At 43.0% G+C, this 22392-nt stretch overlaps 1 protein-coding gene across 1 annotated transcript in view; it reads right to left on the bottom strand.

Annotated features, from left to right (window-relative positions):
- Positions 1 to 22392, bottom strand: part of SNAP25 (synaptosomal-associated protein, 25kDa) — an 83821-nt gene that overhangs the window by 31764 nt on the left and 29665 nt on the right. Inside the window, exon 2 of the mRNA XM_010834219.1 lies at positions 793 to 927. Within this exon, the coding sequence (XP_010832521.1) occupies positions 793 to 864 (72 nt within the window). The 5' untranslated portion in view covers positions 865 to 927. The remainder of the gene's footprint in view (positions 1 to 792; positions 928 to 22392) is intronic.

Below are 22392 nucleotides of genomic sequence, written 5' to 3' on the forward strand. Positions count from 1 at the left end.
GTTGAAGACAATCATAGTTTTCAAATACTGGAAGATTTGCTCAATTGTTTGTGTGTGTGTGTGTGTGTGTGTGTGTGTTTTATAGTGTAATGGCTGTGGATGTTCATCCTTCAAAATTTAATCTGTTATTAATATTTTTCCACTTTCTTAAGTCTAGAGGATCAACAAAACAATAGGTCAAGTCCTGATTTGTAGTGTTTGCAGATTCCATGGTCTAAATATTTTTTCCCTCTCTGATTTCTAAGTGCACCGTGGTGTCACTAAAGGTGAACTTGGGAAGGTTCATCGGTCACATGCTGGTAGATTATATCCTCACACTACAGATACTGCACATGCCAAGAACTTTGAAAGCATAGATTGTAGTAAAATCATTAGGATGTGATGAGATTTAAGCATTTATTACCTTTGATTTTAATAGAATCTATTTCATTTCAGTTTATATAATTCAATTTTAATACCAGCTTGCAAAGTTCTGGACAATGTAACAACCAGCTTTCAGAAGTGAGCCATTTCCTGCACACCACTGGCTGTAAGACATCCAGAGACATTGCTTTTCTCAAAGCATCGTGACTTCTCTAGATTTTCACAAGTTGGGAGTTTGGGCTCAGTCACTGATCTGCATGTAAGTTTTATAACCAACCCATTCCTGTCTGCAGAGGCCTTAGGTATATAGGAAATCAATGCTGCTTCTTCTGAAACACGAGAAGAAGCTCTTTCCCCACCGCAGCCTGACTAAAATAGACTACGTGGCTGCCCATCTCTTGCTTGCTTCCCGGGGCTGGGTTCTATCACCTCATCGGCCAGCTGGTCAGCTCTCCGCTGCATCTCCTCCAGCTCATTGCGCATGTCCGCGTCCTCAGCCATGGTAGCGGTGTGGGCGGGCGTGGCGCCTGGGTCGGGGCGTCAGGGACGGGTTGGCCACGGAGCCTGGAAAGAAAAAGGTTTGACCATATGAGTGTTTCTATGTATACACGCTGTTGTGCCCAACTAGCGGAAGCTCTAAATGGTCCACGCTCTCTGTCTCCATGCCTCAGCAATCTTCTGAGTTGGAAGCGGTGCTCAGAGAGGAGGGCACGAGATTAAGCTGCTTCTCCAAAAGCCACGTGAGTCCCTCTCTGCCTACTTTACAGTGGAGCTAGATACCCGTCTACTCATGAAGCATTCTTAAAGATACACACCACCCACGTTTGGAATGGAAGAATGTGGCTCCGGGTTAGAATTCATTTAACCTTGCACTTGTTTATTTTTATTTTATTCTTATCAGCTTTAGTGAGGCATAATTGGCATACAATAAATCCCACATCTTTGAAGTACACAATTTGAGACATCTTGAAACATGCTCCCAAGGAAACCATGATCCAATTAAGAAAATAAACATATCCATCACCCCCAGAAGTTTCCTCTCAGGCCTTTTGTAATCCTACCCACCCACTCACTCCATTACACTGTACCCTGCGTCCCCCACCTTCCTCACGGTGACAAGACAATGGTTTATCTGCCTTCTGTCACTATAAATTAGTTTGCATTTCCTAGAATTTTATACAAATGGAATAATACAGCATGGACTTTTGAGATATTCTATTGTATTCAGAAGCAAAAGACAGAAAATCTATAGTGTCTTTCAGTTATTATCACAGATTGTCTAGAGGGCTGATGTGGGGGGTGCATAGGAATTTTTCCAAAGAAGAATGGGTCATTGGTGGTGAAACGTGACCTGTGCATTTTTCTGGTTATACTCTTGAAATCCTGTGTTGTGCAAATTACAGATAACCAGAGTGCTCCCTCCAAAGCCAATCGGCCCCTTGCTTCCCCTCCCCGCTTCCTCCTCCATATTAGTCACCAGAGTAAGTTCTTATGATGTAGAGTTGTAAATGCTTTGCGTTTTAGCGTAAGTCTCCATTTTAGAAATTAGGGATCTAGGAAACAGAAATTGGAAGCAATTTTTATACCAAACCACTCCTGAACCTTGAGATGAGCAGAAACAAAATTCCTGTGATCCTCTGTGGCTGGGGTCTGCTCTCCAGGATAAAGTGGTGACCTAGTGGAAACACTGAGTACATCGTAGGTTGTAGCTGTGATATCAGAAAGGCCGAGGTGGACTGTTGATTCTGGCACTCAGCTGCTGGGTAACTCTGGGCAAGTTTATCAATGTCTCTGAGCCCCAGCTTTCTCAACCGGGCAAATAATACCAGTCTTTTTGGCTATTGGGGAGGGGCATATATTATAGGAAGTTCTGATCAACCTCATTTGTAAGGATGTGGGAGCTTAGTCATCAGAAAGGCTTGCACCTTCACGATAAACCTGTAGCCTTTGCCAAAAGTAGAACCAGTCTAGTGTTTCTTAATTAGCTTTCCTTTGCTGATGGCTGGGCAGGAGGCACGTTGCACGCAGTGCTGAGCACCCACGGAAGCCTGAAACCCGGGGAACCAGCACAGGGCCTGAGTCTCCAGTCTCCAAGCAGCACCTCCCAAAGGATTTCCACGTGGAGACAAACAAGAGCACCTTCTCCCCTGTTCTCATCTTTGTATTTCTGCTGCCTTGGTGGAGGTAGAAAGAAACCTAACTTTCCTTTAAATAGACCAGTTTGTTAGAAGGCAGAGGTCCGTGTGCTTTCAGATCTGTAGCATCACACACACGCGCGCGTGCGTCTCGTGTTTCCTTGGCAATCTCCTCTTAAAGTTGCTATTCTCAGCACTTGAAGAACAGCTGCAGGGACCACTAAGCTCAAGCTCATGGTCACCTATAGGGACCTGGCGAACGGGCACTTGGCACAGTGGCAGCAAAACCGTGTGATAGACACCTTTTTTTTTTTTTTTAATCACTTTCACGATCCCCATTCCCTGGTGCTCCCAGCTCTTGTCTTGCTCTAAAGAGTGGGGGTATGTCTGTGATTGGGGGGTTGGTGATGCATCTGACAGATCTCAGGTGCATAGTATTTCAAAGCTGAGACAGCAGTGTCCACTCTCCTGGTAAGAATAGGGGGAACGAAAGCATGGAATGAACCTCCAGATCTTCTGTTGGGACATTTATTGTTGGTATTTGATAAATCACCCCCACACCCCCCAAACCCATGCATATTAGATTCTAAGAGGCAGCACCAGAAGAAGCATAATGATATCAATTAGCAGTAATTTCAGTAGCTGAAAGAATGTTAATAGTGAAGTGGCATTTATTGCAGCCATGAAATTAAAAGACACTTACTCCTCGGAAGAAAAGTTATGACCAACCTAGATAGCATATTGAAAAGCAGAGACATTACGTTGCCAACAAAGGTCCGTCTAGTCAAGGCTATGGTTTTTCCAGTGGTCATGTATGGATGTGAGAGTTGGACTGTGAAGAAAGCTGAGCACCAAAGAATTGATGCGTTTGAACTGTGGTGTTGGAGAAGACTCTTAGAGTCCCTTGGACTGCAAGGAGATCCAACCAGTCCATTCTAAAGGAGATCAACTCTGGGTGTTCTTTGGAAGGAATGATGCTAAAGCTGAAACTCCAGTACTTTGGGCACCTTATGCGAAGAGTTGACTCATTGGAAAAGACTCTGATGCTGGGAGGGATTGGGGGCAGGAGGAGAAGGGGACGACAGAGGATGAGATGGCTAGATGGCATCACTGACTCGATGGACGTGAGTTTGAGTGAACTCCGGGAGATGGTGATGGACAGGGAGGCCTGGCATGCTGTGATTCATGGGGTCGCAAAGAGTCGGACATGACTGAGCGACTGAACTGAACTGAACTGACACGCAGCACTTCACTCAGATTAGCACATAATCTCCATCTTGGGGTACTCAGGGGCCAGCTTGCCTGCTAATGGACCAGACCCAGCAGCTGCAACTGGGACCCTTTTGTCCCTGGTCTCCTCCTGATGTGGACAACTGGCCAGAGTGCTCCTACCAGCAAGGAACAAGAGACTTTATTGACCTCTCTCCCCTTCCCTCTCTCTTTCCTCTCCTTAACCCTTCCTATCCTTCCGCATTTTTCTAGTCCCCCAGTCCTGGACGCAGGAATCTGGTCGAAGGGCCCTCAGCATGAGCTGAGGATTGGAGACTGATCACCTCCTCTTGGCAGAGAACACAAATTCTGGTTCTGATTTCTGGTAGGGCCGAGTTCCAGTCCTCCCTTCTCTGGAGGCCCAGGGTAAAGTCCCATAACACCTGGGTATCTGTAGGTGGCAGATGTCTATAAGGCCACCCTTTTCACCCCCTCTCCCGCCTCCTCCCCCTTCTTCTTTCAACCTGGCTTCCTTTCCTCCCTTTGAAATCTTTGATGTTAGTACTTGGATCTGAAATTCTGTGTCTCTATAGGAGGTTTTCTGAGAGACTGTATTCTTATATTTAAGGACTTCCCTGGTGGCGCAGAGGTTAAAGCGTCTGCCTGCAATGTGGGAGACCTGGGTTCGACCCCTGGTTTGCGAAGATCCCCTGGAGAAGGAAATGGCAACCCACTCCAGTATTCTTGCCTGGAGAATCCCATGGATGGAGGAGCTTGGTGGGCTACAGTCCACGGGTCGCAAAGAGTTGGACACGACTGAGCGACTTCACTTTACTTCACTTTCCATCTTGGGTGTTGCCCAAGCTGCTAGTGTGGCCTCAGCCAGCAAAGCCTGTTTAGTAAGTGAGGAAATTAGAAGCAGAGCCTCTCAAATCTGTTCCCTGGGGCTCTGATGTAAAGTCTCTCTCCCAGTCCATTAAAGGCCCAACAGTATCCTATTAATTAGCTCAGATCACTAGTGTTTATCAAAGGGTCTGGTCCCTAGTAGGTGTTCAATTCACGTTAAATGACTTGTTGAACGAACAAATGGACCATTCTGACACCCTTAGGTGGCATTTGATGCTTCCAAGATAACGATTTTCCAGATGTGATCCAGGGCGGTACCTCTAAAACCTCAATGGGCATTAGACTCACCATAAACCTTGTTGAAACAAATTGCTGGTTCTCACTCTCAGAGACTCTGAGTCAGTTAGAGGTAGGGTCCCAGATTCTGCATTTCTAACGAGCAACCTGGAGATGCTGGTGGTGTTGGTACACGGAAGGCACTTCGAGTAGCTCTGCTCCTCAGAACACTCCCCCGGAATGTTAATAAGTGTCCCCAGGTGGGGTGGGCAAGGCCTTGTGGTTGTTTAGAGCTGGAGAAACAGTGGACTCAACCAGGGGCTTCCGGAAAGCATGGCCAAATCCAGATTGCTGACAGCTTTTATTCTGGCTGTAAGTGAAGGATGCTTTTTACATTTTAAGATGGTTAAAAAGACTCAAAGAAGAAAAATATCTTGTATATGTCAAGTGTCAGGGTCCGTAAACTAAGCTTTGCTGGAGCGCTTCCACACTCATTTGTTCCCCAACCTTCATGGTCCTTTTAGGTCACTTTGACAGAGCTGAGTGGTTGCCAGAGGCAACAGGGCTCTCAAAAGTGAAAATATTTACTCTCTGCTCTTCTACAGAAAACAGTTGCTAATCCCTAGGCTAAATAAAGTTAAACAGAAATCCTTAAAGCAGTTCTTGCCCATGGGCACCATATATATGCCATATACAGATACAGGGTGTGTGTGTTTTTCTGTTTGTCTGTGGCTCTGGAGCTTTGCGATGGAGCTTCCTGTGATGGGGTTCGTGCCTCCTGGACCACATTTTGAAACAAGAAATGATGCATGGAGTGAAATACTAATATGAAAGTGAATTTGCCTTTGACTGACAAGAGTTTTGGGACTGCAAGTCCGATTAATTTGTGTGATTAATCTGGGATGGGCACACAGCCCTCATAAAGACTCCTAGCTTTCACGACCAGCTGTGGAACAAGGTTCCTAGCCTCAGCTGCAGCACTGGTTTGTGTTGGAGACAGAGATGTCTTGAGGATTTGCCGCCGTTGAGGTACTCAGTAGAGAGTGGGCTGGCTGCAGTTACCCACTGCCATCAAATGTAGTTTGAGAAGTTCTCATTCTCCTTCTGCATGCAAGTCTATTTGAGACCCACACTGGACACAGGACAGGTAGGCTCTAGAGAAAACCCTTTCTCTGTCATGAACGGGCTTACTTACTTACATGAGTTAGGTTAAGACTGCTTTCTCAGTATAGGGTCTGGACTCAAATACGGGGTTAGGACTCAAGAAGCGTGGGTGAGTATGGATATGTAGATGTGTGGCTTTGATGTACAAGGTTGACAGAGACATGGATGGCCATTATCCTGGGGACACCAGCTATCAGTCCAAGTGCCACAGGGCAGGAATGTCATGGAGAAAGTGTAAGAGAGTGTACCTTGAGCTAACATCTATTTCTCTTCATGTTTCACACTTTCATAAAAAAAAAAAAAAAAAAAGACCTATATACACCAATATCCATTGGCTGAATTATTACAGAAAGCTGAATCCGACATCTTTGTGTCTCCACACACTGCTAATCGTTTGAATGAAGCTTCTATAGGACATGTCTCTCTTCTCCTGCAGCTCCTGCCAGGCCAGAATACTGGAGTGGGCAGCCGTTCCCTTCTCCAGGGAATCTTCCCAACCCAGGGATCGAACCCTGGTCTCCCGCATTGCAGGCGGATGCTTTACCAGCTGAGCCACAGGGTGCTTGTTTATCTATTTAATATACAGCAGTGTGTATCTGTTAATCTCAAATTCGTAATTTATTCCTCTCCCCTTACCCCTTTGGTAACTATTAGCTTGTTTTCTATGTCTGCGAGTCTGTTTCTGTTTTTTTAAAAGAAGTTTCTTTGTATCATTATTTTTTTAGGTTCCACATAGAAGTGATATCATAGGATATTTGTCTTTGTCTGACTTACTTCACCTAATGTGATCATCTCTAAGTCCATCCATGTTGCTGCAGATGACATTATTTCACTGTTTTTTATGGCTTGAGTAATACTTCATATATATATATGTATATATATACACACATATATATATATATGAATATTGGAATGCAGTTAATTTTTCAAATAAGAATTTTTTTCTTTTCTGAGTATATGCCCAGTGGAGGGATTGCTCAATCATATGGTAACTCTAGTTTTAGATTTTTAAGGAAACTGGGCTTCCCTTGTGGCTAAGCTGGTAAAGAATTTGCCTGCAAAGTGGAAGACCTGGGTTCAATCCCTGGGTTGGGAAGATCCCCTGAGAAGGGAAAGGCTACCCACTCCAGTATTCTGGCCTGGAGAATTCCATGGACTGTATAGTCCATGGGGTCGCAAAGAGTCGGACAGGACTGAGCAACTTTCACTCACTCACACTCACTGACAGGTATGCTGCTGCTGCTGCTGCTGCTAAGTCGCTTCAGGCATGTCCGACTCTGTGCGACCCCATAGACAGCAGCCTACCAGGCTCCTCCGTCCATGGGATTTTCCAGGCAAGAGTACTGGAGTGGGGTGCCATTGCCTTCTCCGACTGACAGGTGTATCTCACATATATTCCAACTTTGATATTATTTATCATCTCTACTTATGTTTTTAATCTCCAATTCTTTTTCCCCTTACCTTTATTCTTATTTTACTTATTTTCTTCCTAAGATGTGTTACTACACTGTTCCTTTTATATCTTCTTGACTTGACAAAAGATTCATTTTACATTTTTTCTTATTTTTGGTACAGTACACTTCTTATTGCTATAAATTGTCCTGTGTGTTATTGTGGCCCTTTTCTACATGTTTTGACATATAGAATGGTCTTTGTTATTTATTTCTAAATACTTTCAGATCTCAGTTTTAATTTCTTTTATAACTCAAGAGTTATTTGAAAATTTGATTTTAAAATTTAAATTAAATATTTTTGCGTAATTTCTAATTTTACGTTCATTATGATCAATGAAGACAATCCATACAATTCTTGCTTTTTGAAATTTGCTGAGATTTTCTTTGCACCCTAACATATGGTCAACTTCTGAGAATGTTTAATTTGTGTTTGAAAAGAAGGTCTATTCTGTATTTGACACTATCTAGCTACCTACCCCCATCAGATGGAACTGAAAAGGAAGGTGTGTTATTCAAACTCTCTGAAATCCTTAGTCAACTTGATCTATTGATTCCTGTGTATTCACATTCTGCATAGGAGCGATTGTTTTATTCTTTCCTTCTTATATTTCAGTCCATATTTGCTTTTTCTATTTTGCAGCTGTGTTATCATACATATAGACCCTGCCCAATGGCTACATTTTCATGGTGGACTGCAGCTCTTATCAGTGTTAAAGAATAGTATTGTACCTGTGTACCCCATTCCATTATGTTATTTATGTTGCACAAATTAGGTCAAACTCAAAGGAGGGAATATATATCTTACCCTATCCATCTCATCTTCAGCAAACAGTAAATAAACCCAAAGAGCTACAAAAACAAGAACAAACCAGTATCACACATCCAAGTTGTGGGCGCTCTCACTTGGCTCATGACTCAGAGGCTAACAGTGGGGCAGCCTTCTGTTACTCTGGGCTTTCCTCCTCCCCTCCAGAAGAGACCAGTACTTGGTACGGTTGGAGGCAGGTCTCTTTTCCCAACTGTGATGGTACAAGAATGTTATCAAGGATAGGCCCAGTGCTATTATTTTCCCAGTTGAAATTTCTCCTTGAGGTTAATGCAGCTACAAGATCTAAAATGCTCACTCTAAGAGAATGGTGAGCACAGTTATTGCTGCTGAGACAAGTCTCTAAGATTCCTAAAGCACAGTGGGAGCATTATTTATTCTGAATTATCTGAATTAAGCCTAGGTTTGAAGCAGCCTTTCTTGATTAAGATAAATCAGCTGCAATTATCCAACATTATATGTCACATAACTCTTTTGTCAAAATATTAGATGTAATAATAGTCATTTATTGAGAATTTAATAAGTGATAGAAATCAGGCCAGGAACTTTACATTAAACTTTATATGGGGTTTATAATAGGGTCCCCCAAACCTTTGCTACTCCAAGTGTGGTCCCCAGACCAGCAGCATCAGCTTCTCCTGGGAGCTTGAAGATGCAGAATCTTAGGCTCCACCCAGACCTAGAGAATCAGATCATCTGCCATAGAAGATCACCAAGCATGAAAAGTTTGAGACGTGCTGCCCTAAACACATCATCTTCACACTAAGCATGAATGATGTGCCAGTTGATAACCAACCAAGATCACAGAGCTGCAGTGGAAGAGACCGAGAGCCCCACCTCTGGAGCCTGACCCTGCCTGTCCCTCCACTCAGACTGGATGCATTACTTCACTCTACTCTGTCTACACAACCTGAAGACTTCCAGCAGCATTTGCTTCCCCAAAAGCTTAAAGCTCCATGGGGCCATGGTTCTAAATATTTCACAACAGAGTCTTGGCCTTGGAAGTGGACAAACTGGCTGATTTCAATGAGATTATGTCATTCAGAATGCACAGAGAAGATGCTTACAAGAAAAAGCGCACTGGAGACTTTTCATCTTCCCAAACAATAGAGTCTATAAGGTTAAGACTTATCATTTAAGATCATTAGAACTCAAAAAAGAAAGTTGGGGATTTTGCATACTGGAGACTCTATGGACGGTCCTGATAAATTCTTCTTCTTCAGAAAATGATGATAATGCAAATACAGGTCTTAATGCTAAACTCAGGACCAGAGCAAAGAATAATTTCAGCAGATGACAGGCAACAAGATTCTGTTTGCAGTTCTACTGTTAAAAATGGCCATTTGTTAAGTCTGTTGGATCCATGGCTGTTTAAGTTCTTCAAAGTGTGGACTACATTTGGCTCCCTGTTACTCTGTTTTGAACATTCTTGTGCATGAAATTTAACCTCTTTTCACTACTGGTTTTAATAAATGTCTTAGTTGAATGAAAAGAGTATCTTTCAAACATAAAGAATAAGTGGCCCATGAATGAACTGACTTACTATCATATGTCCATTATGTGGTTCACAGATAAGTCACAAGTGACTTAGGGCTTCTCGGTAGCATGGTCTGAGCTCTCCTTGCATCTAAAACATTTTACTCGCTTACTGAAATACAAATTTCCAGTCACACCAGCTATGGAACAGGATCTATGAAGGTGGGGCTGGCATATGCATTAAAAAAATTTTTTTTTAAGGTGTACCAATTTTAAAGTCTTTGTTGCACTTGTTATAATATTGCTTCTATTTTATGTTTTGTTATTTTGCCCCTGGGGCATGTGGGGTTAGCTCCCTGACCTGGGATTGAACCTGCACTCCCACTGGAAAGCAAAGTATTAACCACCAGACTGCCAGGTCTCAGAATCTGTATTTTTGGCAAAACCACAGGTCCTTCGTATGTGTCCAGAATTGGAGGATCCATGTGCAGTATCATGTAAGGCTGAAGGGTCCTGCAAGTACTCAATGGTCTGATAGTTCTATGATAAAACCATCTAGAAATCCAAGCGCATGGCTGTCCAGCATTTAGGAGGTCATCTTGATCTGAAACAGCAGTCTTTGCTTCTCCCCACCATGTTCTCAATTGATAGCATAATATGTGCTGGGTTAAATACCATGGATACACTCCTTATAGGAGAATTTGACTTAAGAACCATCTCAAGTGACAAATATCTCAATCAGCTTGCAGAAGTGTCATTGTGCCCCTGAGTGTTTCTGAAGGACGGCACTGACTACCATTAGAGCCCAGTTCTTTTTAAGCTGGGTTTATTTATCTTCCAAACCATTGCATCCCACACTGTTCCTAAATGTGACTCTATGTTTGTACATCTGGTTATATGGATACAGTCCTGATCTGGTTTCCTTTGATAAGGGAAGTCTAACTTCCCAAATGAGCCCCTTCCTGGTCTATTCTGGGATTAATGACATCATGGCTGACAGGCAGATTTGGCTTGGTTTTTGTTTTTTAGGGACTTGGGTCAGGGGTGGCCTGGCATTTCAATGCAGCCAGCTTTGGCATCTCTTAATTGCAACAAGGCAGCCAGCCACAACCAACACTGATTATGCCTAAATTTCCCCTTTCAAAAATGCCAATGTTTCCTTTCTCTGTTTTGCAAATGTGGTCAGATGGGTATTTAGCAATGAGGTTTGTATTATGCAACAGTTTCTGACTGTTTACGTGGGAGCCACGCTGGGAGGAATCACTGACCAGGAGAGAGGGAAAGGCAGAACTGAATCTCATCTCATTCACCCTGATCATAGTCAAAGCAAACTACAGTAACTGGTTCGTGCATCTAACCAGTATTTGCCGAGTACACAGGTTAGTGCAGCCACACCCAGCCTGCAGCTGGAGAGGAACGGCTTCCTCTAAAGGGTGGCTGTAGGAGCTTGAGCTGGAATTCTTTGCTTTCAGGTCTCCTCCTCCATCTTGCCTTCAGAAGGAACTGATTAAAATGTTGTATTACAAGGTATCTGGCTTGGTTTCCAAGGGAAGGACAATATCCATGTAAGACTAATACTTGGCCACATGAAAAACAAAATGCCCTAAATAAAATGATTTCACTCAGGAGCACATGAACAGATAGAAGCCAGGACCAGGCAGAAAGACCCTCATTCTCATTGGAAAAAATTCTTCCTGTGCCCACATGACTAATCAGCAGTTGGAAGGAAGCCGCGGTATGTTCTGTCTCCTGACACCTTGCCTTCAGTTGCAGATGCTACTGGGGCTCTGCTTGCCTCCCTGTGACTTCCCGCCATTGTTTCCATGTGGTCACCCCCTATTTCTGTTTCACTCCTGACTCGTGCACGTGACCCTCTCTGTAAAGCCACCCTAATGTGGCTTCACCTGATCTGCTTGATCACCTGCAAGTCCCCAGGTCCTTCTGGGCAGACCCACAGCTGGCAACCTGCTGGCACAGGAGTACAGAGGCCCAGCTTTTTTTTTGTCCTAAAACGAGAGACATCCTGAACTCAGTGGACGCTCCGAAAGCTCGCTCAGGGTCACGCCTGGAGACCTCACCTGCCATTGCTCCACTGCCAGGCCTCCTTTCCCTGGAATCAAGGAGTCCAAAAACCAAGTGATATCTATCAGAATTCATACTCACCACTTTGTGGTTAGCTTGAACTTGGGAGGAGTACAAGGGGGTCAAGAGCTTTGAAATCATATTATACTAAGGATGAAGGAAGGCATGAGGGTGTTTAGCTGGGAGAGAAGAAAGCAGAACAAAACGTGATGGTTACAAGGAAGAAACGTGATGATGGTCTTGGTGAACCCCGGAGGCCCACCTTCCTGAAACAGCTCTTCCAAGTGCTTCAGTATCCTTCACCTGGGATCTACTGGGAGCCCTGCTAATTAACATAATGGATGTTAGCGATGCTTTTTCATTGGTGGATAGTGTTCAAGATATAGGAACTGGCTAGAAATACAGGCACTAATATCCCACATAACATAAAGTGTGTGTGTATGTGTATGCACACTTGCACACATATATACTTTCTCAGTCCAGAATGTGCCATTGGCCTAAGGTTGGAATTTGGTTCTTAATTCTGCTATGGTTAGGTAATTCCCTTGCCCACAGATTCTCACCTGAAGAGCCTGCAAAAACAGCTTGCTGAGGTAGTAAGTAACTCTGGAATAGGACCTGATAATTTGTAAGAGACTCCTAGGTGATACTGCTACTGATGGTTCAGGGAACACACTTTGAGAATCACTGGTATGGTCTGATTACAAGGTCATGTGAATCCTCCCACTAGAATGTTTTGGCAATCTCCTGGATTAAGCTTTTCATGCAAGGTACTTATTGGAGTGTCCCGAAGAACAGAAAGTTGGGATATGCACGGGTAGAACAGGTTGTCCATCTAGGGTTGTGAGGGTTGTGTCTTTTTTCTGATAATATTTGTATGAAGAGAACACTTCATCCTGAATCTTTTTTTCTTTCTAACACAATATCTAGTTTCAAAGTCGTGTCAGAAGAGACCCACAAGTTCTAACTACTGGAGGCTGTGACTATCTACAAATAATCGTCAGAAGACAATGTGCAATGGACTCCAAGGAACAAAACCACCAGCGCTGGGGGGAAGTTATAGGAAAAGAGAGTTTGGCTCAGTAAAGAACCTTGGAGTCTAAGGTCTGAGTGTGACATCTTGGACGGATCGAATTCCTTTTCTTGGAAATACTCAGGGAAAGGGTGGTAGCCCATGGTGGATGGATTCAATTAAGAGAGAGGACACTGGATTAGGCGATGTGTAAAATTTCTTTTCAAACCTGTGTTCTTCGGCTGTATAAGGGAAGTCAAGGTTAATTTACGATGGTGATGCTGCAAGGCCAGGCCCTTCTCAAGAGTGGGGTCTTTGTGCCATGGCAACTGGGAGTCATTGATCAGCAACACCATCTGCTTCTCTGTGTTAAAGGATAGGAGGTGGGTAGAAACCAGGAAAATATTTCCTAAGTGGACAAGCTCCCAGGAAGGAGTTGTTTCATTAGCAAAGTCCACTTTATGGAGGTAAGAGAACCAAAAATGCCAACTTAATGGTTATTTCTTAGTTTTGTTGATAATTTCCCATCAAACAATACAGGCATTTGCCCTTGGACTATATAATTTTCACCTCTAATAGAGATAATATATTTTTTTGTTGGCCTTATATAAGAGCTCTGTCTCTTGAAGCAGCCAGCACCTTCAAACTCAAGCCCACTCCAAGCACACCCATCATGGAACAACCTACTAGGCAATTAAACTAAGAAACTCATGGAAAATTACTTGTTCTAGAAATGAATTTACTTTAGGGTTTCTTTAAATAGCAAAGCTCCTGGCTTACAGTCTAGCATTTTCCAGATCATTAAGTACTTGACAGACAGAGTGTGAACAAAAAATAAAAAATTCTGGCCAGAGCATCAGAAATCTCAGCTAAATGCAGAAGGACTCCAAGAGATAGTGAAGGGTCTCTGATGTGATTGTATAAGTCTTTGGGAACCAAAGACTGATTTGTAGTATGAGATTTACTCAAATCTCCAGGTGCTTAGAACAAGTCACCAGAGTATAAATCTGGTTTCTTAGATGACTTGATTTGGCATTCCCTAACATTAATATGGACTTCCCAGCTGACCCAGTGGTAAAGAATCCACCTGCAATGCAGGAGATGCAGGTTCAATCCGTGGGTCGGGAAGATCCCCTGGAGGACGGCATGGCAACCCAATCCAGTATTCTTGCCTGGGAAATCCCATGGACAGAGGAGCCTGGCGGACTACAGTCCATGGGATTGCAAAAGGGTCAGTCATGACTTAGTGACTAAAAAACGCAACACAACACAACAACAACATGAATATGGAGTGGGTTTAAAATGACATTGAAACATGTAAAATATCATGTAAGAAACGAGTTGCCAGTCCAGGTTCGATGCACGATACTGGATGCTTGGGGCTAGTGCAGTGGGATGACCCAGAGGGATGGTATGGGGAGGGAGGAGGGAGGAGGGTTCAGGATGGGGAACACATGTATACCTGTGGCAGATTCACTTTGATATTTGGCAAAACTAATACAATTATGTAAAGTTTAAAAATAAAATCAATCAATGCAAAAAAAAAAAAAGCACTTTGGATTAAATCTTGTGGGCAGAGGGCCTAGGGGTTTTTTTGGCACATACTGAGAACATCAGAGAGAAAGAAGCTTCCTGTGCCCAAGTGCTAAGATATTTATGCCGGATTAAATCCCCACTCAATGTATTTCCAGTGTTCACTTCTATCATTGAATCTGTGTTTGATCACAGATAAATCCAATGCAAAATTCCAAAAAGTTAAAAACACAACTCTCATGAAAGTATAGAGTAAAAATATGCCAAATATTTATTTAGGGATTTTCCTGGAGGTCCAGTGGTTACGATTTGCACTGCCAAGGCAGGAGGTGCAGGTCTGATTCCTACTCGGGGAACTGAGACCCCACATGTGGTATGGTACGGACATAAATAAATAAATATCAGAGCTTAATAAACAATTTTCTAAAAATCCATTTGCTTTCAGGTTTAAAAAACAGATTTATTTAATTCATTAATGAGGGAAGCAACTAGATAAAAAAGCTTGTTCACAGATAATTCATATTTAATAATGCTGGATTGAGATTGCTAAATTAGATACAAACTGGTTTATATCTTATAGGGCAGTAAAACTGTAGCTTTTATACTAGACAGAAATCATTTAAATCTTTAGCACACAAAAATCTCCAAGCTGATCTTCACAGGGTCTGGAGCCTGATCAGAAGTTAATAGAAAGTCATACAAAGAGAAGTAAGTAATCCTTAGGTGAGTCGCTTAGACTTGTATCCAATTTCTTGTCTTATTTCCAAGTTTTGGTAGTTTTCTTAATATAGAATAGGTGAGTTGTGCCATGGGCACTATACCATGAAATTTGTAGCTGCCACCTGATGAATTTCTTTTGCTTTGGAAAGTGGAGTGCTCTCTTCTGGTATGCTTAGTGAAAAGGAGTGGTTTTTTTTTTTTTTTTTAGTTTCTCAAATATGAGGTGGGTGGGAGGCACATTAGTCTCCTATAGAACTTAAAAAAAATCTAGATGTCTAGGGAACACTGCAGAGCAATTCAATGAGAATCTCTGAGAATGGATCTAGACAGGAGGATATATTAAATCTGTTTGGGTGATTCTAACTGCAGGAAATTTGAGAACCATTGAACTATTTAGAATCGACATATATGTGTGTATGTATATAAATAAGTTTACCTTTCAGTTAGAATATAATTATATATATCACCCTGTTTTTTCTTTTATTAATTATATTTTGAAAACTTTCAGTAATCATTAAATGTTTCTCAGATATTTTAAAAGACTATATACTGTGCTTCATCATATAAATGTGCTATGATTCATTGGGCTTATCCCTAGATATTTAATACTCTTTACTTTTGTTTTCTTTTTTTCCTGTTATAAGTTAGACTGTCATGAACATATTTACATAGAAACTTTATCTACTTCTTGGATTATTTCCTGATAATGGATTTCTGGGAGTGGATTTACAGGTCAAAATAAACAAATAAATGTCTCACAGACACTTGAGACATATTACCAAAACTGCTTCCTATAAAGTCTTATCAATGTATACTTTTAAACTGATGATCTCTTCAATTTTTTTATTTACAAGCTATTTAAATATTCTAATAACAGTCAAATATTCATTTTCTTTCAGTCTTTCTTAGTGGTTATTTTTAACTTTTTAATCTAGCTTAAATTTATGTTAGAGTGTATATAGAAACAGTTAAAACTCTAATTTCATATGTTTTCCAAACAATCCCTTTTTTGAACATTCTTTGTGGAATAATTCATTCTTTCTCTATTAATTTATATAAAATAAAACATGTAGGTTAGTTAACTGTGCTTCGTAATGGGTGATAGACTCACAGATATTCATGAAGGTTTAAACTACTAACAAACTATTTTGACTGTAGTCTTGTCTCAATTCTGACCATCACTATTTCTTAGAGATACCCAGTTCTGGTTTTAATGCTCCCTCAGAGAACTCTTGGGTGTTGAAAAGCAACTCAAATCTCATCCTCCCTAAGATGGCTTTAATCTGTCTGCAAGCAGCTTGTAGCTTTGCCAATAACAGGCCTGCCTAAATCCATCTGTTCTACTTTATATATTCTCCCTTTGTAATGTTGGTTTTACTCTTACATTACCTATGAAGAAAGGTTTTTCTATGTAATGTCTCCGATCGAGTTATTATCAATTCTGAATTTAGTGGGATCCCTTTTCATATATTTTTGTTTACATATATTTATTTTTAATATTATTTCTATAATATAGTCTTGTTGTTCTGTGCATAATATCCTTATTTAAAATAATTAAATGAAGACGAAATCTATCAAAGCCATATCACACAAAAGAAAAGCAGCCCAGAATTTTTAATTATGCTCAAGAACACAGAAACATTTTTGATGACTGCAGGACCTGAATTTCTCCTTTCTATTCCTTAAAATCCCTCTATTAAATCATAAGAAAGGTAGACTTGCCTACTCAGTCTTTTTCTTTTTTTTTACTTTTTATTTTGTATTGGGGTATAGCTGGATAACAATGTTATAACAGTTTCAGGTGAATAGTGAAAGGATTCAGCCAAACCTATACAGGAATCGATTTCCCCCCAGACTCCCCTCCCTTCCAGGCTGCCACATGACATTTCCTACTCAGTTTTTCAATGAGCTGTACTTCATTAGCATTATCACTCTGCTAGCTTTGTTGAGTCTGAGAAACTGTCACTATTCATCTCCTATTTCCAGACATTGTACAGACCCCTAGTGACTGTGTTACAAAGAGGAACAGCTGACCTCAGTGTACTTCCATTCCTTGAGAAGGCAGAGGAAAGGTGTGTGTGTGTGTTAATCATGTTACTGTTTCAGAAACTGAGACTAGCTTACCCCTAACTCATCGACCCTCCCCCACCCAGCCTCGATCTTGATCAGGGAGTTACTTGCTCCTCTAAATATACACGAAAGACGGTCGCCGAGATTAAAGGTGTCATCTGTGGCCAGGGGAGCAAGTATCACTTAGAAGTGCTTCCCAGCACCAAAAAGTCCTTGTGAGACCATCCAGCGTTTGGAAACCTGGCAGGGTGGTGCTCACAGTCATTGCATTAACCCAAGGGCCCCTGGGGATGTGTGATCTGGCAAACTCAACCCAGCAAACTTCCAGGTCTTTCCCTTGCTGTAGGGCGTGGCCTTCCCTGAGGTCACTTCAGGGACCCTTAGTTGGCAGATGGCTGGGCTGAGGAGTCCCACCACGTCTTAGCCATCCCCTCACTTCAAATGAAGAAACAGTAGGATGCCCAGACCCCCTGCTGTGGCTGAATTCAAGGAGGAAGCTGAACAAACTGTGCAGACATCAGTGAGGCTCAGAGCAGGCTGCACCTGTTTGGGGAGAAGCTCCTGAGGCTCTGGGCCTCCCCATGCATGAGAAAAAACTCCCAGTGATACAGGTCTGAGCAGAAGGCATCTTGCCTTAAGAACACATCGTATGACCCCTGGAGGGTTCTGAATGCTGCGCTCTTCACCCACTGCGACTCCAAGCCTCCCAGCCTGCTTCTCCTCCTGCACCCAAGGGTTAGTCATGCAGTCATGCCTGACTCTCTGCAGTCCCATGGACTGCAGCCCACCAGGCTCCTCTGTCCATGGGATTCTCCAGGCAAGAATACTGGAGTGGGTTGTCATGCCCTCCTCCAGGGGATCTTCCCAACCCAGGGATTGAACCTGTGTCTCCTGCATTGCAGGTGGATTCTTTACCATCTGAGCCTCCAGGGAAGCCTCTCACGGTGCTTACAAAACCAGTCGCTCAGGGTGGTCCCTTGCTCAAAACAAGCCCTGACTTTGTAGGAACTTCAAAGTTGGACTCCACATGTATACACTGCTACATTTAAAATGTATAACCAACAGGGACCTACTGCATAGCACAGGGAACTCTGCACAATGTTATGTGGCAGCCTGGATGGGAGAGGAGTTTGGGGGAGAATGGATACATGTATATGCATGGCTGAGTCCCTTTGCTGTTGACCTGAAACCATCACAACACTGTTCATTGGCTATATTCCAGTATAAAACAGAAAAATAAAAAAAGTTGGACCCTTCTCCATAGGGGCCCCACAAGTTCTGGGCAGAAAGACACTTCTATACTGGTGACAGCAGGGAGAAAGGAGGTGGTCCTGGACTGATTCCTCCCAGGAGCCAACCCTGAGCCAAGAATCTGTGTACAAGACTCTCCTGGGGAAGAGTCTCAGCAGATACCTGGGAGAGAATAGAGGAAGTAGGCTGAAGAAGGAGAAGACATCATGCAAGACAGGCTCATTTTGCAGGGAGCCACAAAGTGTAAAACCAGCCTGAGATTATGTGCTGCCTTGAGGCCAGGGAGCTGGGCTTTCGGACTCCCACCCCAGTTAGTCATGGGCAAAAGCCTTTGCCTGGATGAAGGGCACGAAGACTCGGCAGGCATTTCTGAGACTCTGTCTAACTGAGGCGAGCTTTGCGGGGCTATACAGGGGCAGCTCTTTGTATGGCAGGAGGTGGGGGCTGTCTGAGCAGCAGAAGCTGCGGACACTGTGTAAAAAGCTGGTGAAAGGGACCCAGGATCTCATGGCAGGCCCGCAGTGCCTGGGGGAGGAGCCTCTGGAGATGCATCTTCTAGCAGCCCTGGGCAGAGCAGTACTCCAAAACCAAGGAGAAGTCATCTGGCCTAAAGCAGGTGGGAAGCCATCTGTGGGCTCTGTGGGAGCACGAGGCACATCCTGCTTAGGGATCCCTGCCAGTCAGCGGGGGCAAAGCCTGGCCAGCTCACCCTGAAGCCTGCCTGCCTGGGCCCTGCACAGTGTCAACACCTTCCCTCCAGTGCCGGGCTGTGCACGATCACCAGAACTTCCATGTCATTAGACTGTATATGCAGCCGTCAATGTGTGTTAGTAACACAAATATATACCTTTGTAGCTGTTACTGAATGACAGCCCAAAGGGAAATTGTTCTGCATATAAAAATGTCTTCAAGCCTCATCCCTCTGAGAAGGTCAACAATGCCCATCAGTTCTGCTGACACACCCAGGACCCTTGGCTGCCCAGCCACTCATGCAAAGGCTCTAATAATAAGGCAAGGGCCACTGAGCGCCGAGCATCTGCCCAGCCATGTTGAGATGCAGGGCAATAACCAACTCTGTGAGGAGGGTGCTTGGAGCCAAGGAACAGAGGGATTGAGTGAAAGGCCCAGGGTTCCATAGCTGGAAAGTAGCAGAGTTGAGATCTGAAGCCAGAGAGCCTGAATCCAGAGTCTTTCCCCTTGACCACTGGGTTACACAGCCTTGGGGACCAATAGTTCCAAGAGCTGTGAGTAGCTCCAGGATGAGAAGAAGCTAGACTTCCATCAGGATTTGGCCCAAGGCCTGGTGAGTTCTACTTAAGGGTTAGATCCAACTTGGGTGCTCATCTATTCTTCTCCTAGTCCACAGGTGAGAAGTGAGACGTAAGGTAAAGGGAGGTGCCGTGGTCAAGATGATGGAGTTCTTAGTACTCTTGGTGCCTCATTCTTGGCCTGTATTCTATCCACTTTATTATCTCATTCAGGCTCCTCAGCTATACTGGAGTGGGTTGCCATTTCCTTCTCCAGGGGATCTTCCCGATCCAGGGATCAAACCCTGGTCTCCTGCATTGCAGGCAGATTCTTTACTGAGCCACCAGGGAAGCCCTTTCTTCCTTAGAAACAGTAACTAAAAACAGTGAACACTGACTAGTCCTCAATATAATATGTACTAGGTATTTTGCTAAGCATTCCACATGTATTATTTCCTTCAATCTTAGTTATATAGGAGGCTATTTTTAATCTTCATTTTTTTTTTTCCATATAGAAAGCCTGAGCTTTCGGAAGGTTTAAATATTTTTGCCAGGGTCACACAACTGGCAAGTGACCAAAACCTAAATCTCTTTTATTCTAGAATCAGTTGTTTTAATTGGTGTTAATAAAAATTATCCAAAATTTGGAAATAAAGGAGAATGATCACATCCTTTTCTATCAGACTGGAGAATTGTCTAACATTATAGAGGAATGTTTCTTTGTTTGGCTTATTATTTTTTCTCTTTCTCTTTAACAGCTTTATTGAAGCATAATTGATATAAAATATACGCACATATTTAAACTGTATTGTCACAGGTACATTGCCCATGAAACCAGCACCGTGATCAAGGTAATAACTATATCCATCACCCCCCAAATTTTCACTATTTCCTCTTAATTAGAGAACAGAATATCAAGTTAAATGGTACTTTATAGACAACTGAGCAAATGAGTTTTTTGTCCATAGAGATACAAATGGTTTCTCTTTAATAGAAAAGATAATCCCAAGTATGACAGTTTTATTGCCCTATAATCAGTTTCATACTTAACTGAAAGCATTTATTCTAACATCCTTTCCTGTTTATATAAATCTTTATTCCTCAAATGCTCTGTGAGTGTGTTTTCCTAGCCTACTGGTTCTCACTAATGACATAAAGGAACCTTTAGAATATACTTACTATGGGCTGAGAGGACAGTCATGCTTTAACTCTTTGGACACTACTGAGTTTGCACGTGTGATTTGAGAATGTGTCGATGTATCCCTATGTCTCCAGACAGTAAGTTAAGGCACCCATTTTCTTATCCACTTAAGTGTGGTAGAACTCCAGATGGTTCTAGAAGGTCATGGAAACCATGGCAGAAACAAGGCTTACATTTGTATTTGGCGTGTGCTGGTGTAATAACCTGGCAGACACAAGAGTATTGAGAATGCATGCCTTGAGTCTCCAGGTTCCTCTTCTTTCCATTTCTCCAGGTTTGAGATTTCTTTTTCTGGTAGCTGCACAAATACCTAAAAATTTCATAAATTCATTTTCTAGGAGGCAGGGATTACAGGCAAATGGGCTTTTCTGGGCCTACTGTTCAATTCACTAGAACCTCAAAGGGATGTGATGGGAAATGAAAGATTTCATGAATAACAAAATGGAAACAGAAAAGCCACCCAGGAAAAGGTTGGCCTGCTTTAATCACAAGTGCAAACATAGATCCTTTCAAATCGATTTATGTGTTCCTTTTTGGAGGTGGCAGCAGGTTTGTTTAACATTTTCCAAAGAATCTGTCTCGTGCTTATTAATCATTGCTCCCTCGGGAGCCAGCTTGATGAAAATGCTTACCTACTTTTACTGTAATCCTCCAAATCCCTGTGATTTTGCTTGCAGCAATATCAACCCTAGACTCGGCCCTGCCTTCTTTATTGGGCCAGCTTCTGCCCAGCCTTCAGAATTCAGTGCAGGTGGTATCTCCGGGAGGAGGCTGGTAGCCTGGGCCAAGGCCCCCTCGACTCCTGTGTGCCCCTGGGTGTCCTGTCCTCGTATTTCTCACTTCGTGTTACACTGGCCTCTTTATGTTACCGACCTCTCCACTACCCCCTCATGGGTCCTCAACAGCCACCCTTTGAGGGAGGCTAGCACACAGAAAACATCAAATGACTCATTTTGAGGACAAGGGTAAGAGCGCACCCTTCCTTGTAACAGCTTTGGTTTGACCTGACTCTGGGCTCTCACACTTGAGCAGGCGCTCACACACCTTGTAACAGCTTTGGTTTGACCCGGCTCTGGGCTCTCACACTTGAGCAGGCGCTCACACACATGTTGCTCATTTCCTGCAGTTTTTTGGCACCAGTCTTCCTTTGACCATTGAAGGCAATATGTCCTTAATTAATGTATGTTAATATTTATTGGAGAATCCAATGAGCAGTTTAAGAAATCACACACACACACACACACACACACACACACATTATCTGACCTCTGTCATAGAAGGTGGAGGGAATATGAGAGACACAGAGGCCACTGCTGGCCATCAGGTGTCACTTCTGTAGGGCCTGACTAATGTGCCCAGAAAATGTAGCCCCAGCCATATTTGCCAGGGATTCTGGTTCTAATGAAACCAGTTGGAAGGCCACCAAAGTTCCCAGAACATGAAATTATGACTGTACCTTGCACCCTTCTATTCACTTGGATTCAGCCAGCTCTTTCAGAAACGCACCAGAACTAGCTCTATTTCAAA

The sequence above is a fragment of the Bison bison genome, unplaced genomic scaffold (assembly GCF_000754665.1).
Source record: "Bison bison bison isolate TAMUID 2011002044 unplaced genomic scaffold, Bison_UMD1.0 scf7180017864030, whole genome shotgun sequence".
NCBI lineage: Eukaryota > Metazoa > Chordata > Mammalia > Artiodactyla > Bovidae > Bison > Bison bison.